The sequence below is a fragment of the Enhydra lutris genome, unplaced genomic scaffold, assembly GCF_002288905.1.
Source record: "Enhydra lutris kenyoni isolate GAN:26980312 unplaced genomic scaffold, ASM228890v2 scaffoldscaffold22, whole genome shotgun sequence".
Classification (NCBI taxonomy): domain Eukaryota; kingdom Metazoa; phylum Chordata; class Mammalia; order Carnivora; family Mustelidae; genus Enhydra; species Enhydra lutris.
The window spans coordinates 7,454,796-7,474,512 of record NW_019154106.1 but is presented as its reverse complement, the minus strand read 5'-3'; the positions used below and the strand labels follow the sequence as shown (position 1 = coordinate 7,474,512).

At 50.7% G+C, this 19,717-nt stretch overlaps 1 protein-coding gene and 1 non-coding gene across 2 annotated transcripts; both read right to left on the bottom strand.

Annotated features, from left to right (window-relative positions):
- Positions 1-1,176: 1,176 nt before the first annotated feature.
- TRNAK-CUU lies at positions 1,177-1,249 on the bottom strand. Its single transcript has one exon. It is a non-coding gene; the product is annotated as a tRNA-Lys (tRNA).
- A 2,790-nt stretch (positions 1,250-4,039) lies between these two features.
- LOC111149452 (splicing factor 1) lies at positions 4,040-17,529 on the bottom strand. The gene is given in 14 exon segments (XM_022506539.1): positions 4,040-4,164; positions 5,591-5,770; positions 5,899-5,958; positions 6,298-6,571; positions 6,841-7,021; positions 7,721-7,828; positions 7,938-8,053; positions 8,140-8,323; positions 8,659-8,748; positions 8,959-9,111; positions 12,165-12,240; positions 14,940-15,068; positions 16,369-16,711; positions 16,713-17,529. Coding segments are annotated over 14 exon segments (2,013 nt in total). The 5' UTR covers positions 16,767-17,529; the 3' UTR covers positions 4,040-4,099.
- Positions 17,530-19,717: the final 2,188 nt, after the last annotated feature.

The window sequence follows — 19,717 nt, the reverse complement described above, 5'->3', positions numbered from 1 at the left end:
CTCTGCACCTGGGACTTGACACCACCACCCACTCATCTTCACGGCCGGGCGGGTATGGGACTGTCCCCAGTCCACTGCTCATGCCCCAGCCCCAGCACTGATTTGCTGTGTGACCTCGAGCAGGTTGCTTTACTTTTCTGGGCCGGGAATGCCTTCATCCAATTTATACTCTCAAATGAGAATAAAAATTCCTGCTTCCTCCAGCGGCTGCCTCCTACTCTTGCGGAGGCGACTGGTTCCTGCTTTGTTCTTTAAGCAAAAGGGGCCCAGGGCTTTGCGCTATTTCAGAGGATGCCTGGGCCTCCCTGGGCAGTGGGCTGGTGGAGAGGGACTGGGTGTTCTGGTCTGAGGACCAAGGAAGCAGGTCAGAGGCCTGGACAGCTGTAGGGTGCTACCGAGAGCCTGGTTTTGGGGAAGGCCGAGCTGTCTTGGAGGACATTCTGAGCCACAGCAGACCCAGCCCTGGAGGGACAATCTTAGTGGGGGGGCATTGCCCTCCCCTGCCCCCAGACGACATTACAGTGTTCATCTCCCATAGCTGCCATGCTTCAAAGTGAGAAAAAAGATCAGGAAAACACCCAAGTGTGCCTACACAGATGTAGTGGGAATATAGAAAACTTGAAATTTCTCAGTATTTTCCAGTTTCTCCTTTTGGTCTTTTGTACGTTCTATTTCAGTAGTGTCTGGTGGCTCCCTCGTCTCTCCCGAGCTCCCGTCCTCAGGGCTCCCTTCCAAGGCTGTGCCTCTGCAGGGTCACCCACCCTCCAAGAAGCTGGTCTCTGGACGTGGCTAGCATCTGGGGCTGCTGGGCCTGGACCTGCTCTGAGCCAGGCTGAGTCTCCTTAGTGCACAGTGCTCCGCGGGGCCTGTTCCCTGTGCTGTTGCCCCACACCCTCGCTGCGGCAGCGCCCTGGCCCCACAGCCCTTCTCTGCACAGACCCCTAGTTGCCGACCAGTTTACTTTCCTGCCAGTAAAGACCTGCTCCAAAACCATTCCCAAATTCTCATCCTACTCCCCAAATGAATCCAATTTTCTTCCAGCTGGCTGGCTGTGATGCCCCCTTCCTGTGCCTCAGCACTGTGCTCGCCCTTCCTTGGTGCTCAAGGGACCTGCTCAGCTGGGACTTGGCCTGTTTCTACTAGGAAACAGAAATTCCTTTTTTAAAGTAGGCTCCATGCCCAACTTGAGGCTTGAACTCACCGCCCTGAGATCAAGAGTCTCATGCTCTACCAACTGAGCCAGCCAGGCGCTCAGAAATTACTTTTGATTTCTCCAACTACCTTCCTTGTGGGTCCCTTCCATCTTTGTTGTCCGTGCCCCCCTCTCAAGCAGTTTCCAGGCTTTTTCCAGGGGTGACAACACCCTGGGGCCCCTCCTTTTATTTTGCAAGCCCCAGCCTAGCAATGAGACCTTGAAGGCTCAAACTGACCCACTTCTTGTGTCCCCACATCCTCTCCAATCCCTCACTCCCCAGTACCGCATGGGCAGATCAATCTTGAACCCTGGAAGCACTTGACCAACTTGAATAACAAGGTTGTTTATGTCTCACTATTTCTGACCAGAAATCCTGCCTCCTTCTCCGGACCAATCTTGGGTTTCTCCGGAGCCCTAATGCTGACCTTTCCCAACTGGTATTCCTTTCACCAAGCAAGCTTGGGGGCAGGGAGCCAGTGCTGTGGAGCACAGGAACAGTCATGGTTGAGCAAAGGTTTCTTCCTCCACCCCAAGCGTCTCAAGGCGGGTGGGAAAGTGTTTCTCCTCTCCCCCAACTCGGCCACAAAGGCAGGTGCTCCAGGCACTTGAGGACGAAGCCTTCCTGCTGTCTCTCTTCCATCCCAGGGCCTGGAGCTGCTTGGAGAAAGGCCTGAGATGGGCGCCTTAGTTAGCCACTTTGTTACTCTCCAAAACCTTAACAAAAGCTGACTGCAGGGAGCAGGGAGGGAGCTAGCGCAGGAATGGAGCTGGCCCCAGGGGAGAGAGACAGAGGAGATAGCTGGGTTGTGGTTAAGTCATTTATTGATTTTATTTCTAAAACCCACATAGCGCCACTTTGCCTCTTCCAGAGCTTCAAAGAGCTAATTAACCGCCCAATGAGCCCACCAGGGAAACCGAGCTTGTGGGGGAAGCAATGAGGTGAAGCCAAGGTCAAAGAGGGTTGCTAGGCCCCTGGCCCTGCCCCCATCCCATCAGTTACGGACGAAGAGAAAAGATCATTCTCTTCTTTTAGTCAACTGAAGTTTCGGGCTTGGTTTGGGAAACCCACTGAGCAGGACAGACATCTGGGACCCCGCCCACACAGCTGGCTTCGGCTCCAGACACAGCAGTGGTCAGACCCCACCTGAAGATGGAAAGCAGCCCAGGCCAGAGTTGGCCCCACTGGCCAGATACTGGGGACGGCAGGAACTTGCTCTCCCTTAACCTCCCCAAAGGAAGGAAACCTTCCCCAGGGGAAGGGCAGGCTCAGCGTGGCTCTCCCCAGGGAAGGAGCAGCACAGCAACCGCTGGGTCAGGACCTCATGCCTCCTGGAACCCTGACGTGGATTTTTCGGGTGCCAGAACCGGCACTGCCCCAGACGTGAAAGAACCCAACAGCCTGAGACCCTCCGCAAAGCAGCACTTACAAAGCACAAGTCCGGGCACTTTCTTCTCTGCCCCCACCCATCCCCAAAGCCTGCGGGGCTGGTATCTTTGCCCCCACCCATCCCCAAAGCCCGCAGGGCCGGTAGGCTGCAAGTCACCAGCAGGAAAAGAAAAAGCCACTTGGCGGTTTTAATTTTAGCTGCTCTGTGCCTGGCAGGCAGGATCAGTTGGCCTGACCTTTAGTGCTGATGCCGCCCTAGGCTCAGGGCCTTCGTCACGTGGCAGCTTCCAGACAGAGATGGCAACCAGAGCTCAGCGGATGTGGGGGGTCTAAGCCCCAGGAAAAGGCCTTCAGAACAACAGGGACCAGGGGATAGAGTAGTGATGGGGGTGGGTGGTTGTGAGGAACCCAGTTCTCAGCTGTGAACTTACTAGTAAACAAGGTGGAGATGGTGGGACCACCCACACACTCGGCTGCCACCGAGCAAAGCCACACACAGGGACGCAGGCGGGAGGCTCCTTGATGAACGTCCCCGGCCCCAGAGAGAACGGATGGCTGAGGCCGGGTGAATGCAGGCAGGGGAGGCAACTCGAGCTGCTGCTGTGGTACAGGTTTGATGAGAAAAGAAAATAAAGAAACAGACCCAGAAAACCACACTGCTCTTTTATTCAATGGAACATCCCCCTTTAACGCAGTGTTGAATCATACACCGAAAAAAAAGCCCAGAGAAATTTCTGCAGATAAACCAGTGAGGAGAACGCGCATTATACATTCTTGTCAACATAATCACTCCACGAAGAGGGAAGGGAAGAAAAAAGCAGAACGAAAAACAAGGGGCTCGAACCCCTAGACACTGCAAAACATTCAGATGTTTGGGATTAAAATAAAATTTGAAAGGAAACCTTCCAGGAAGGAGAAAAACAAATGGAATCTGAGGCAGCTCAGGTGCTCAGGGAGCACAGAGAGGACTCTCCAGGATGGCAGACAAGCCTGAAGTGGCTTAGGCGGCCCCACCTATCACTGGCAGGGGTGCCAGGATGGGTTTCGGCCCCAGACCTGGAAATTAACCCACTACCCTATAAAGGTGGCAAAGACAAAATGTTACACTACAAAAAAACAAAAAAACAAAAAAACCAACAACTCTGGGGTGGTCATGGCAACCTTGAAAATCTTAGAACCAAAGGACCTTCTCCCCGCCCCAAACAGACTGACATTAATGGCCAAAGCTTGCGCCTAAAACCATTTGCTCCCTCCTCTCCTTGGGAAGAGAAGAACAAGGAATGGAGAAAAAGGAAAGGAATCTAATTGCAGCAGAAGATCGGGGAAGAGCATCTCCTTGGACGGAGTCTGAAGAAAGGAAGAGATAAGGAAACAACAAAGGAAAAAGAAAAAAATTAATAAAAATTTCACGATATGGAGCCAGCGTGTTCCGATTCCATCCACAAAAATAACTCAGGCTGCTTTGCCGAACCATCCTGTCCACCAGGGGCGCTGCTGAGGCTGTCTGCCTGGAAGGGTCACCAATGGGCGCGGAAAGTCCTCACTCTCATGGCTCGGGCCATCGCCGCTGCGGGGAGGGATCCTGGCGGCCCGGTTTGGGGAGAGGCAAAGGGAGTTGGGTGAGGAGAGAAAGAAGACAAAGAAGACACTCGATGCTACGGGGCGCCAGGAGAGCCCAAGCTGGCGCCCCTACTACCACCTGCCCGTTCCCAAGCGAGTCCTCAGTCGCTTGGCCCAGCCCGGTGCGTGCACACACACACATGCGTGCACACAAATCACATGCGTGCATCCCAATGTCTGGCTCCATATGGTGAGGTTCGGCGTGTGTTTAAACGAGACCAATTCTCTCTATATATAATATATATTTTCTTAAAAAACCGAGTCTAGTTCTGTGGTGGAGGCGGTGGGGGAGCTGGAGGCATCCCGAAGGGCGGCATGCCCGCCACCCCCATGCCCATCATGGTGACAAAGTTAGAAGGGTCCATGGGAGGCGGAGGAGGAGGGGGCGGGGCATACATCATGCCGGCGGAACCAGGCGGCGGAGGCGGCGGAGGGGGAGGGGCCCCGGGCGGCAGAGGCGGCTGGACCCCGGGGGGCAGGGGCACCATAGTGGGGTTGCCTTGCATCTGAGGGGCTCCTGGAGAAGCTGCGGCAGCCGCCTGCTGCTGTTGCCATGGCGGGATGGACCCTGTGCCAGCGCTCGTGGTGGTAGTCGTCGTATCTGGGGTGGTAAAGAAGCCCAAGGTCACACGCGCGGGGGCACACCGCGGCTCTCTGCGGCGGCTGCCTTGGGATGGGGGGGCGAGGGGCGCCTGCTCCTTGCTTGGCATGCGGTACGGTGGTGGGGGGCGGGCGGGCGGGGCTGTCCTGGTGATGGGGAGTGGAGGGGTGGGCAGGACTACCCTGGGGTCAGCCTCGAGGTCTCTGGGCTTAGCAGAGTAAGCCCTTTGTCACCAGTGCCCCTGGAAGGGCTGAGGGGAAGGTACCAGACACAAGAACCGGCTCTGACATCCCTCCGCCCATCCGCCGCCACCACCGAACGGCACATTCAACCTCAAGGCCACAGCTACTCCCCCCACAGCCCACTCCCATCCCTGCAGTCTCTCAGGCCCCAGTCACATCCCTCTCCGCAGCATGCAAGCGCCCTCCCCACCCAGGCCTTCCACACAGGCTCGGGGCGGCCAGAAGCCGGCGGCCGGCAGCTCCTGCAGCCCAGCCGAGCTGCCCAGCCGGTGCGAGCCTGCACTTCTGGCACCCCACCTACAGTGGCAGGGTCCCTCCAGGTCCCCCAAAACCACTCCCCAGACACAACCACGCCAAACATCAGCTCTCCTCCCCCAGACCCCCAGGGGCCACAAGGCCCTTTCTGTTTACACCGCGGGCAGAGAGCAGCGCTCCTCCCTGGGTGTCTGCCTGCCTCCCGGCGCCAGTGAGGTGCTCGCTCCTGCTCCTCTCAGCCCCACCCCCCCATCCCGCCCACCCCCACAGGCCCAAAATAGTGCACTCACTTTGCTGCCATGGCAAGGGGGTACTGGAAGCCATACTGCTGCTGGGCGGAGGGGGTGGCGGAGGCTGCTGCTGCTGCTGCTGCCATGGGGGAAGAGGACCAGAGGGAGGGGGCGGGGGCTGCCCACTGGGAGGCGGCGGCGGCGGCGGCATCATGCCCATAGGCGGCGGCGGCATCATACCTGCAGGTGGGCAGAGGCAAGGTTGAGGCCTGAGGGGGAAGAGGCAGGGGAGAGGGACCCGGGCCAGAGAGACCCCACTCCCGGGCGCAGTGCAGAGCCCAGAGTGAGCAGGTGACAGGCGGCATTACCTTTTCCTTGATGCAGGCGATAGACCCCAGAGCCCACAGGCGTACTTCCCAGGTACTGATCTTGATGGAAGGAAAGAGCAGGGACTTAGCAGGACATATGAACTGGCCGGGAAAGATGCCCCCACCGACAGCTGATTCGGATCACACAGCTTGAAACCATACAATACCCTAGTATGAACGGTTCTGGAACCCTGCCTTTAAGAGGGAGGCCGGTGTCTACCCCACACAGAAACCACTTCCTAAGTCACGAAGAAGTCTTGCTCCTTCTGGAGCCCCAGCCTTGGCAAGAGACCTGGTGCAATACCCAGCCACTGTGGGAGCTGCTTCCGGTTCACAGCAACCAGGTATCACCCTTGCTTATCCCAAAGCCCCAAGGTTTCTGGTCTGACACTTACTTACCCATTGGAGGAGGGCCATGATGCCCAGGTGGGTGGGGGCCCTGGTTCATCGGCGGCGGAGGCGGCTGCATCCAAGGGGGTGGGGGTCCGTTAGGGTTGTGCTGCATGGGATGTCCACCGTGCCCACCTGTCAGGCTGGGTAACGGGTGTGGGAAGCTGTGGGGGCCACCTCCAGGCCCACCAGGACCACCTCCGTGCATGCCATGGTAGGGCCGACTTTCTGAAGGACCGGAATTCATCCAAGGTGGGCGGCTCTGGGTGGTGGACATGAGAGACTATGTGAGAGCATTTCCCGCCGACGTCCCAGCCTGCTCCCCCTGGTGGCAACACTGCCCTTCCGGCTGTGCCAAGAGGACCAGGAAACACGCAAGGACAGGATCTTCCTAAAGTGAAAGATCCCTGAACATCCTGACACCCGGAAGAACAATGTTGCCAGCCATGTCTGTCAGTGTGCTCTACCCAAAGCACCTGGCCACGGCCCCCAATCTCTGCGGAAGAGAATGGGGGGGGGGGCCAGACCCTAAGAACCAGCCCCAAAACTCACCGGAGGCGGTGGGTTGTTGGCAGGAGCAGCAGGCCGAGGTGCACTGGCCAGGGGCGTAGTGGCGGGCCCAGAGGAGGAGCCCACAGATGCTGGCACGGGCGCTTCGCCCAGTTCGGCCATGAGGGACAAATATTCTTTATCCATCCGTGCTTTATCCTGAGCTGACTGGGGGTCACCAGGCCTGAAAGTGGGATAAGGAACGCAAGAGAGAGAGGAGGGAGAAAAAAAAAATTCATTATTAAGAAGGAAAGTTCTATCCTGAAGAACTGACAAGGAGTTTTGAGAAATTCAATCATCCTTTTTAACTGTTCCTCAATATAGTTAAGTCCTCAGTTCCATGCCCAGCTCTGCATCTGGGAGACCACGTGGATTCCCGTCACAACAGAGAAGACTGAGCGCACCCTGCCAGCCACACGAGCCAGGGAAGCACAGGCTCTTCCAAAGAGGAAGCTTTCATCAAACCCTACATTCCCAGTTTGAGGGCAGAAAAGTCTATGCAAGACTGGAGCACCTGCCAGGTTTCCCAAGAGAGAAAAAAGCAAAAAAAAAATGTTGCTATCAAGGGCTGGTTCAAAAATGGTCCAAAATTCAGATGGCTTCTGAAACCAATCCTAAGCAGCAAAAGATAGTTAATATGAGCCCCAATGGACACATTTATACTCAGGATGGAAATTTCTAGTTTTCCTGAACTCAACATGAGCCACAAAATACGCACAAGCTGCTTCTAGTCACCCTCGGCTTTAACATCACTCTATTACAGACCACACTCACAGAAAGCAAGCTGCTCTCGGGTCCAAAAGTTAACAGCAACCAACTGACACGCTCAAGAAATGTCTTGAGCACCACGGGCTACAAAGAAGCCACAAGCCCAGGCCCTCACCTTTGGAATTTGCAATCCGAAGCAATGTGTCCAGCCCCTCCACACTTGGTACACACTGTGGTGTTGGTAATGCTGCGTGTCTCTGAGCTCTGCCACGGTCTTAAGATTCTGTCACAGAAAAGGGGGTGAAAAAGTCACCTCAAGGGCTATGGCCAAGCTTCCTCCTTCCACAAGTTCTTCAGGTTTTCACTCTGTCTACTTCAAACCAATCACACACCTGTTATCATCTTCCCGAAGGGTCCCATTCAAGCGAGCCAACTCCCGAAGCTGCATCTTCCGTAGATCATTCTGGTCCTCAGGGGTCTCGATACCCTGCTTCAGGATGTTTCTTATCTAGTAGAGATGCAATGGGCAGTTACGTAAAGCGCTGGGACCATCGCTAGGTTCCTAGGAAGAGGCTCCCTCTGTGGCTGCCTCACCTGCTCCACAGCTTTCTTCACATTCTCCATGGTGTTGGCAGTAACCAGGGCATGAAGTGGCTCATCTTCTCCAGGCAGCATCTGGCCATCCTTTCGGCCAACTTTCCCTTCTTTGACAGACCCTTTCCCTCGGATCATGATCTTGGCATTACACTCCTTCTCTATGTTTTTCAAGGTGTTCCCTCTATCAGGGGCAGAAAAAAATGAGTGGACAGACTTGACCAGCAAGTTCACATGCCGGAGGGGACAGAACAGGCTGGTCACACTAGCAGGAAACCGTGAGTGCAGAAAGTTGGGGTTTCCCACCAAGAGCTCCGTGATCTCTAAGGGCAGCCACACCAATCCTCAAGATTTGAGCTCTCTGTAGTAAAACGGGATCAAAGAGATTTTCTCACAGAAAAGTGTGAACACCCACCAAAAACAGGAAGATAAGCCATCAATGGCACCCAGCTGGGCCTAAGACGGATACCTGTCATAGTTTCTTAGAAATCAGTATCCCATAGGGTAGCAGTTACTCACCTGGGCCCAATCAGCAGCCCCACAAAGTTGATTTCTGGATATTCATCTTGTGGAATCATTACTTTATCGCTCACCCGTGTTGCTGGAGGTCTAAAAAAGACAAGACTCATAGACTCTGCATATTTTCCAGAGGACACAAACAACCCAGAGCTCTTCCAGAACCAACCTTGCTACCACGTATTAACCATACATGATTTGAGGTTAAGAGGTGCGACATTACTACCAAAACAGTTCTACTTGTACAGATGACATGTGACCTGTACCAATCCTTGGCCTGGACAACCCAGCCCCTCTGCTTACTTGTAATCTGCAGGTGGCTTGAAATCAGGGTTGAGGGCAACCATCTCAGTGATGAGGTTGTGTCGCTCCTCTTCAAGCTTTTTGCGGGTGCGGAACTCGCGGGTGTTAAGCCGCTTCCCCTCACTATTGTAGATGGGCTCAGGGGAAGGGGACCTGTGGGAAACAGACCACCGTTACTGCTCTGCCTTCACTTTTCTCATCCCACATGGGCTAAAATTAGTCTTCCCCAGCCCCTCTGCCTCTCAGACCCTAACACAACACTCTTCGGAGGAACCGACCATAACGTGTGCTACTCAAGATCGTGTGGAATGGGGAGATGAAAGCTGGCTTAGCATTTGGGGGACTGGGGTGTGTGTAAGAAAGGAAAAAAAAAAGGTCTTGCTTCTAAGTGTTGAGAAGAAAAAAGTCTGCCCCTCTGGGGGAAAATATCTGGACTGTAGATGGCAAGGACAGTATCATCCTCTGGAGTCTTCTTGCCAAATATGAATTTTTCATTTTAAAAAAACTATACAGTATTACAACTTCATGAACCACGGAAACCCCAAGTTCAGGTAAAATGCGAACTCTTGCAGAGCTCGTGCCCTATCAGGAAGAGTGTCTGCACCCCTGCCGCAGAGTAAGGATGAGCTCTTTAACCCAATGCCACTGGGACTCAAGGCTGCTGCAGCTACTTGGCCCCACAATGGAGAGAGATGGTTCAAGGCTTCGTCTCTGCTTTTCCTTCAATGGCCTGGCTGGCTGTGTCCAAGGCCCAGGAGTCAACCTGTTTTCTGGCTGTTCGAGGTTGGGGAGTCTGGGTAGAGAAAAACGTTAACGTGCTAAAGCAGCTTCTGCTAGAGGCTGCAAATGCAGATTTGGTCAAGTACTTGTCTAGGGTCTGGACCTGCAAACGGCAAGGGGAAAACCTAGGATTCTCCACCAATGTTTACAAGTCCAGAAAGCAGATTTTCTCTCTCTCATTTTTTTAAGGAGTAAAATGCTGTTGCTACAAGTAAAAAATAGTAATGATAAAATGGTCAGTTTACCACAGCTGGATTTTGCGGTAATAAAAAAAGAGAAGTTACACTCCTAGAATTCTGAGTTGAGATTACAAAAAGGACCATAGCTTGATATTCTGAATGAAAATTTAGTAGCAGCTGCAAGAAGGGAAGAGACCATGTGGATCAGGTTATTAAAAAAAACATCCTGAAAGTAGTCAAGACTCCTATACCCTTGGTTTAGTTGAGAGAACCTTGCCTAGTTGGAGAGCAAGGACTGAACTCGGCTGCTCCCACTGTCTTCAGCCTAAAGGGAACCATGTCATACCACGTTACACACACGATGGAATAAAAGGTCAGGTTTGTTCATGGCTAATGACGGCTAAATGACACCTCCGTTTCTAGCATTTATATAAACTGTTAACACAATCCAATAATAGTGAACAAAAACAAAGGTACCCCAGCTCATTAGATCATTAGACTATCATCTTATACATTTAAGTCTACAAGGTATTTTCATAACATTTTTAACTGTGCAACTTAAGCAACATCAAAATAGCATAGTGGCTTAGTACTGAGAATACACCTTCTTAGGAAATAACCTTAGTAAAGGTACGAAACTCATGCAGTTCCCTCCAACCTGGGCTCAAAAGCAAAACCAATCAGGCATTAGGCCCTCTTTCAAACTGAATACAGGGAGAAAAAAAACTGCTCTGGTTTTATTTCTGGCATGACTGACATTTCTAATTCCCACCCCGTAGCTGTCTAGAATTAAGCATTTCTGGCTAATCAACAAAACAAGGTTTACCAGTACCAAATTGGTCATTTAAAAGCCTCACAAAACAGTTTAATCTCTTCCCAAATTGTTGATGTGAAAAGGCAAAAGCTAATATTCTAGAGGTTAGATTGGCCCAACTTCTTCACTTCAAATCATATATATCAACTAAACTCTAATCCTGTTTCTCCGGGAAGCAAAGGTTTGTTAAAAATTCAACCTTTTGAGAATTGCCTGGTAACCTGTTAGACATTATTATTAAAGGGAAAAAGGCCAAAAAAGCACTATACAGTTGTGGTCTACAACCTACAATGCAAATCTTTGGGAAAAAAAAATTAAAAAAAAAAAAAAAAGTATTTATAAAACACAACACATCCCTCCAACCGAAATCTACAGGTAAAAAAATTACTAAATTTCATTAAGTAAAATTAAAGAGCCCATACGGAGAGATTAAGTTAATTTGTTCCCTGCAAAGGGCAGCAGAAAGATGCATAAGTGTGTGGCTTCTAAAACCATTACATCATCTTCCTGATTTAACACGCCATTAACTGGGTAATAAAAGCTAAAAACACTACTTTCTAAAGTGAAAATGTTTTCAATTATGCTGCATGCATTAAAAGCAATTTCACAGAGAGGGAGGCATACTGCCCTCATGAAATGGACCAGATTTTAGCTGTTCAAAGTTCAACCAGCTAATTCCTGGCTAAAAAGTTCATTTTCCTCAGATTTTTTCCTTTTCAAAGGTGAGAGAAATGATAAACTGAAAGGATGTGACCATAGTTGTTTGAAGACCACACTCTTTTAAAAAAAAAAAAAAAAAAAAAAAAAAAAAGTGATTTGGGTTGGTTGCTAGCCTTCCCAAAACAGGCGAGAATATTCTGGCCCCTCCCAATACCCCCAGGCAAAGGCCGAGGCAGGAAAATTCACTGGCAGTGAAGGAAGCTGGTTAGAAATCTCATCTACTTTAAAACCATCTCAAAACCAGGAGCAGGAGACTGAAGCAAAGAGCTAACCAGACCGAGCTTCTGGTCTGCTCAAACTCAGTGATGCTCAAAAAGTATTCTTAATCCCTGCACCCGTGTACCTGTGAGAAAAGCTCTACCCCCTCTCGGCTTTCAACCAAGCAGTTACTGAAAAGGCTGGTTAACGGGCCACCTCACTGTCCCTACGGGCGGGTAAGTCAGGTGAACATCTGCATATGCTTACCAACTGGAAACCAGGTGTCCATTTTCCCGTAACTTTTTATTCTGCTAGTAATTAAGTTCCACTCCAATTCTCTAACTGACCCCTGACCATACAGATTGCTAATCAAACCCTAGGCCCCAGAATGGTCAGAGTATTACCAGTCGACTCACTAGGATTTCATTGAACTGACACAATATGTTGCCACCAGTAAAACGTATTGAGAAAAAGGTAAAAGCGTTACTGTCAGCTGGTTAAAACTGTTTCCCAACCTGTCCTCAGGGTTAGGGGGGATGCCCAGGTCTCCTGTGCGCAGTTTACGAGTCAGGTCTTCTATCTGCAGTTGCACTGGAAGAAACCAGGTTAGGAAAGAAAAAAAAAGGATGGAAAAAAGACAATGTTACCAAAAAACATCTCAAATCACAACAACAAGCATGAAGAACTCGGAGACTTTGAAAGGGACGATTGATCAGTGAACACACTGAGGCAACCCCCAGCCACCTACCGGCAGGAGTCCACTTACATCTACTGGGATTTTTCACTTCAAAATGGTTATCACTTAAGGAAGCAAACAGTTTGCTGGAAGAGGGGTTAGCGGTATAGACTGTCCCCTAAGGCTAACATCAAAGCAGTTACCAGGAGTCTCACCTCTCCCGCCCCGCCAAGGCTTCGCTAGACAATTGGCACCCAGAACAGACCATGTATATCATCACCAACACCCTGTTCCCAACCAAATTACTTTGAGGGCAAGACTCTTGAGAGTTTATTTTTCTTCATTAAATATTAGGCACAGCCCCAAATGAAACCCAATTAACATGGGACAAGGAAAAATACCAGCTGAGCAAAGATCATTTTCATTGATACCAGGTTCAAAATTCCTTAAACACGTAAGACATTTAATAACCAGTTCGACACCTCTTCAAAAGCCCGTTATACATACTCTTTCTGTACAACCAGATCCATATTATCAAGGATCTCCCGATACCTGTTGCTTTTATTCCAGTCTGAGGTGACAATCCATATACCTTAATAAACCAGTAACCGTGAAATGTTAAGAAGTCTGTTCTCAGACTTGCTCCTCACGAGGGGAGTAAAAGTAAGGGATGTAGAAAATATCAAGTGCGGGTCAAGGGCAGTGTGTGTGGCCCTCGGACCTTGACAAAAGGAGGCTGACTGTGAGAGAGAGAGAGGGTTTCACCAAAGTTCAGTGACTCCAGGGAAACGCTACCCTGGTGACTTAAGATATTGGCAACTGTACAGCCAGATCACGGCCTTCAGCGCGCTGAAGAACCACCTGTTTTCTTACCTTTGCGGCATCTGAGAGTTGTGAGCAGGCACCTCTAGTGAGGGCAAGTCTTACTGGGTTGGGTTAAAGCTGAGCTGGCTCCAAAATAGGATGACTGCAAGTCTAACCCCAGACAGCCTTCTAACTTTAAATATATCCCACAGGGCTGTACCACACACCATTCCACTCCAAAGAACTGGAAACCCACATTCACATCAAGAGAAGATACTGGGGGTGTTGTACAAAGCAGTGTGTACCGTGAGAGGCAGAAGAATTAAGATACATGGCTCACTAACCTCTTCTATGCCAGAAAATTTCTGACTTGGCAGTAAGTACTAAGGTCAAGAACTCAAGGTGGAAGTCAGCTTCATGGTGGCAGGCATGAACTGTAGGGGTGTGGGGTCTGACCCGAGGAAATAGCTGGTACTTAAATCAAAGGGATCATTCGTTCTTGGATCTGAGATCTACACTGGCCTTTGGCTCTTTCCACTTTGGCTTATAGCTAGAGATACCCTCAGGGCTCAGTACATTAACTCCCTGCACAGGAAGAGGACTGGAGACCTAGAGTAAGTCTGTTTTGCCCCCTAAGTCTGCTTGTGTTCTTGGAATGTCATTCCACTAAGGACATTTCCACAAGGTTGTAAAGACCCAGGTCAATCTAATGAGACAAGGGAGTGGGTGGAAGTAAATTGGAACAGCGGGGAAAGAAAAAATATTAGTACTATGAAAACAACATAAACCATCCCAACACCTCAAAAACTCTCAGCAATACGATCCTCAAGAGCACATGCCAGCCTTGAAGCTTTTTATCTGTGAAGGATACAGCCTCAGAGGCCTAGGCGGCCTTTGCCCTAATTTACTCCAAAGGGGTTGTTTATTTAGTTAGGAGAAAATGTTTATCAAGTGAACTTTTTGGAGACAGCTGCAGATACATGAATAAAGGTGAAACTTGCATTAAAAACCTTGTATTCAAAAAAAAAAAAAAAAAGGTAATTTTGAGGTTAACTTCATTTACACTGTGGACAATTATCGTTAATTCTTGAAATATCGCAACAGTTAAGATCCTTTATCCTACCACTCATTCCATATCCAAATAGTACCCCTTTCCCAGCGGAGTTCTTTGACAATAAATAGTAAAAGAGCCCTCGTTTTAAGACAGCTCTCCAAAGACCAAACCAGAAAAGATGCTGAAGGAAAGGTTAAATTCAACAAAATGGTAAAAAAGGGTGCACTGTTCAACACTTTCAGGACCACTCTTTGATTAAACTGAGTTTTTCTTTTCAGAAAGTACCTATAAAAAGTAAAAGACCACATTTGAAGGGGAGGGAGGAATGTAAAATGGTGAAAGGCCATGCTGTGAAAAAGGTACTTAATTATAATACCTGCAGTGTTCTCCACTGGGGCCGTGTCCAGAGAGGAAGAAGACACTCACCTCACCAACTGGCAATGAGCAGCAGCTGAAAAGGGCAGGTGGGGTGGGGTGCTAGACTGGGGACTGCCCTCACTAAGCGGGTCCCTCTACCTTCCTGGCACTCATGGAGAACACTGCTATTATGGAACAGACCAGAACAAGGAGCTTGAAATGCAGGACTTAAGAGAGTAAAAACTCATGGGTTATGTCACAGTCGTGAAATTACACCTGACCATACCTCATCTTAAAAGAACAAGACTTTAAGGTCTCAAACTTAAGACACATTAAACGTTGCTCAGAATAAACCATTAACCATCTGAAAACGTATTTGGATGCAGAACGTGTATTTACCTATATAAGCTCTTTCTTGTTCCCGAGTAAGTCCAGGCGGGATGACTGTCGGCATTCCTGGAATCACTGTCTTCTGTTCCATGGTATCTTGGTTCCAGCGGCTCCTCTTTCGCTTCTTACTTGGGAAGTCTAAAGGCAGATAAAGTCCATCAAATGCAAATATAAACCAGCAAATTAACTACCAACAGGCAGTTGAGGATACTTATGGTACTAGACACAACGTCCGCAGACTGGGAAAATGAGAACTTGACCTAAAACGTAAATGGCAAAAAATGAACACAAACTGGAGAAGTCAGAGACAAACGGCCACCACAAAGCTACCTGGTTCTGGATCCGAAAAGGTAACATTTCACATTTATGATACATATCCAAGAAAACTGCAAAGTATGTGAACAAGCAAATACATCTTCATGCCTGAAGTTTCAGATACGTGACATTAACCATGATTGTGTGAAAAGCCCCAGGGGAGACAAGGTATATGGAATAATCAGACCTTGGTAAAGCAAGACCCAGGAAATTGCTGTTCCTTCTCACCTCCGCTCCCCACCAGTCACCATTCCAAATGGGCCAGAACACAACCAAACCTATGATTTACTAAGTGAAAAAGCCCAGTTCTTCAACAAGATCACTTTTTTTCTTCAGAAATTTAGCCAAGATAAGGATTCAATTTTCCTGGCCAACTAGACAATTAACATCTGAACTCCTAGGGAATGTATCAAAAATCCGACAAAGAAATGTAGACAATAGCAGCGAAAGTCTCCTCCGAATCAGAGGCATAAACTCCCTACACATTCTGGTACCCAAGTCAGTTCTAACCCCCCCCCCAAAGCCCCAACAAGAGAAGGCTTATCAGACTTCTCTAAGATAAATGGAGATAAGGAAAAAAATTCCTTCCTCCAGAAGTGCATCGGACCCAACCACGACCTGAGAATTTTTTATCTCTTTCCTTCACCGTAGTGAAAACCTTGCCTTACTATAGGGGGAAAAAAGCTACAGTTGCTACTTTTCTGCCTTTTGAACTTATCTAGAAACAGGAAGAAAGTGCTCCACGTCATCAGTAGACCCCTTCACGCCCTCCTGACATGCACACCCACCACCCGTCCACCGAGTCAATCCACTCAACACCCCTCTCCTATACCAAGGTCCAGAGAGCCACACAGACCCCCGCCAAATTAGAGTCGGGCCACAAAGCGCGGCCGCCACACTGCGCCTGCGCCTCCGCTCTCTACCCACCCCACCCCCATTCCAGCGCGCGTGCGCACTCGGGGCCCGAGAAGCGGGCCGCGCGCCCCGTGGCGCCTCCGCCCGGGGCCTCCCCGTGCGCGCGCGCGCCCCTGCCGCGTGCAGCCGCCGTCGCCGCCGCCGCGCACCCCTCAGGCGGCCGGGCCCGTCCGCGCGACGCCTCTCGCGCTCTCTCGGCCCGACTCACCTCCTCCGCCGCCGGCCGGGCCCGGCTGCTGGTCCTGACGGGGCGGCTGGGGTGGCGGCGGCTGCGGCGGCGACACGCGCTGGTAGAGCGGCGGCGGAGGGGGAGGCTGCGGCGGCGGGTACGAGGAGCCCGGGGAGGGCGGCGGCGGCGGCGGCTGCTGGGGAGGCGGGGGCGGCGGCGGTGGCGGCGGCGGCAGCGCCGCGAAGGGGAAGGCCGCGGTCAAGGCCCCCACCGCGCCCACGGGCGGGGGTGGCGGCGGCCCGGGCACCAGCAGCCCCGCCCCAGGCCCGGGAGCAGGCGGTGGCCCCGGCTCGAAGCCCCCTTTGGGCCCGGAAAGGGGGGGGGAGGCCGGGGGGGCCCAGCTTACCCAGCGGCGTGGCGTTCGCTCCGGTCGCCATGGCGCCCCCGGGGACCGGCACCGGCGGCTCCTTTTAGGCGGCGGCGGCTTCTTCTTCGCGAACCTTCCGGGGGGAGGGGACCCGACTGCGCTGCCGCGGAGCGCGCCGAGCCCGTCCTCTCACGCGGCGGGCGGCGGCGGCGCGAGACGCACAAAGAGGGAGGAGAGAGGGCGCCGCGGGGGCGGGCCGGGGGCGACGGGTCCGAGGCCTGGATTGGGCCGAGCCGAGGCAAGGGGGTCGGAATCGGCGGCCTGCGATTGGTGGAGCCTTAGCCCTCCTCGATGTACGCTGGGATTGGCCGGACCGTTAGGCCAGGCGAAGAAATGGCGGCCGAGCCTGGCGAGTTCGGAGGCGGCGCTGCGCGCACTTCATTTGTTACTGCGCGAACTGAGCTCGGAGTCCAGAAAGGAGGGGGATAGGGTGGGGCAAACTGTGACGTGGAAGCAACGGGCTTTCTCATTGGCTAACGCTGGTTGAGTCCATCATTCGCGGTTGCGTCGTAGTGTCATGGGATTGGCTGTCGCTTGGTCGATTTTTTTTCTCTACTCCCCTCCCACGGGGAGCAGTTTCGCTGGGATTTAGCGAGAGGTCGCGGCGGTACCCAGGCCGAACGAGATTTGCCGCCGGGGATGAGTGGAGTAGGGCGCGCATGCGTAGACGGGTCAAAGCTTCCTCTCCGCCCTTCGCTTCTGGGTCGACAGCGGGGTATGGCGCGGAAGCCCTAAGTGACGTCAATTCTCGATTCCCATGGTAACCCGGAACCGAGGGACGGGGGAGGGGCCGGCGCGCGTCCGTAAACCGGATCCGTTGACGCGCCGCCGGTAAAAAGGGACTTCCTGTTTTCTTTAAAAAAAAAAAAAAGAAGAAAAAGTAAAAGGTGTAAAACAGTCTTTGTGAAGGATCAAAGCAATATCTGAGCCTGGAGAAGAATACGTAATCTTAGGCAGAAAACAATATAAAGTCAATTCCAACATTAATTTACAAATACATTGCATTTCCATTAAAATCAACTGGTTGGGGGTTGATTACATCATCTTAAAATCATATAATTTTGAAAATAGTGGGGAAACTTGTAAACGAGGTTGAAGAGGAACTTGCTTTTCAGACAATAGGAACATACAAGGCATGATAATGACACACAGTGATTTTGTTGTGGGAATAGAGACTGGAAATAGATTCCCCATATGTAAGTAGATTCAGTAAAGAAGAAATTGAGCTAACAAATGGTATAGGGTCCTGAATTAAACAATAAAACAGACCTAGAATGCTATGTAGGCGACTGCCAGGGTCATCTAGAGATAGAGACTTAGGGAAACAAGAAACAGAGTAATAAAAGATACACTTGATCACCAAAGAAATTAAACTGTATGATAAGGGGGCCTGGGTGGCTCAGTTGGTTAAGCGACTGCTTTCAGTCAGGTCCTGATCCTGGAGTCCCGGGATCTGGATCGAGGCCCGCTTTGGGCTCCCTGAGTCGCTTCTCCCTCCGACCCTCCCCCTCCTCATGCTCGCTCGCTCGATCTCAAATAAATATATTTTTTAAAAACTGTATGATAGGGGCCCCTGGGTGGCTCAGTGGGTTGAGCCTCTGCCTTCGGTTGGGGTCATTTCGGTTCCAGTCATTTCGGTTCGGGTCATGGTCTCGGGGTCCTGGGATCGAGCCCCGCGTCGGGCTCTTTGCTCAGCAGGGAGCCTGCTTTCCCCTCTCTCTGTCTGCCTCTCTGCCTACTTATGATCTCTCTGTCAAGTAAAATCTTTAAAAAAGAAAAAAAATTAATAAACTGTATGATAAAAGTCAACAGACAGTAACACATTAGGAAACTATACTTGCCACACGTGATAAACAGCTAATATGCGGGCGCCTGGGTGGCTCAGTGGGCTAAAGCCTCTGCCTTCCGCTCAGGTTATGATCCCAGCGTCTTGGAATGGTCCTGGAATCGAGTCCCGCATCCGGCTCTCTGCTCAGCGGGGAGCCTGCTTCCACCTCTCTCTCTGCCTGCCTCTCTGCCTGTCAAACAAAAATCTTAAAAAAAAAAAAAAAAAACCAAACAACTAATATGCAAAGAAGTCTTAAAAACTAGTTAGAAAAAAAGACAAAAACAATGGAAAATGAGCCAAGACTGAATAGGCTAGTCTCAGAAGAGCAAATCCAAATAGCAAAAAAAACATGAATCCACACCAGCCCCCGCCCTCTGCAGGGAAATGCAAATTAAGGTGATCATGAGGAATCTCTTTATATAACCATCAAAACAGCAAACAACAAATGTGCTAACACTACTGAGAATTTCTTTTTTGGAAAGCATTCTGTCATCTATTAAAACTATCCCTTTCAAGAAAAATTAAAAATAAGCCCTTTCAATATATTAGCCCCACTTCTGGGAATCTGCCCCAACACAAGGCATGTGATTACGTAATGTCATGTGTTCATGGTCTTCTACTGCCTTTACTGTAGCACTCTCTGTAGTAGTGAAAATCTTGAAACAAAGTAAGTTTCCTTTAATAAGTGAAGGGTTAGGGGCACCTGGGTGGCTCAGTCGTTAAGCGTCTGCCTTTGGCTCAGGTCATGATCCCAGGGTCCTGGGATCCAGCCCCACATTGGGCTCCCTGCTCAGCGAGAAGCCTGCTTCTCCCTCTCCCACTCCCCCCTGCTTGGGTTCCCTCTCTCGCTGTGTCTCTATCAAATAAATAAATAAATCTAAAAAAAAAAATAAGTGAAGGGTTCAGCAAACTGGAATCCCTAACGAGGATTATTAGGCAGACTTGAAAATCAGTTAATCCATACCAAGAGGGACTTCTGTGCTGTCATTAGATAAGAAAAGCAGAGAAATGTATATTCCATGATCTTGTTTTTGTAAAACCCCATGTATGTGCACATGTGCATGTCTGCATTTGATTACCTGAGGATAGACAAAGCTATAGAAGGGTATACAGCCCATGTTATTAGTGATGAC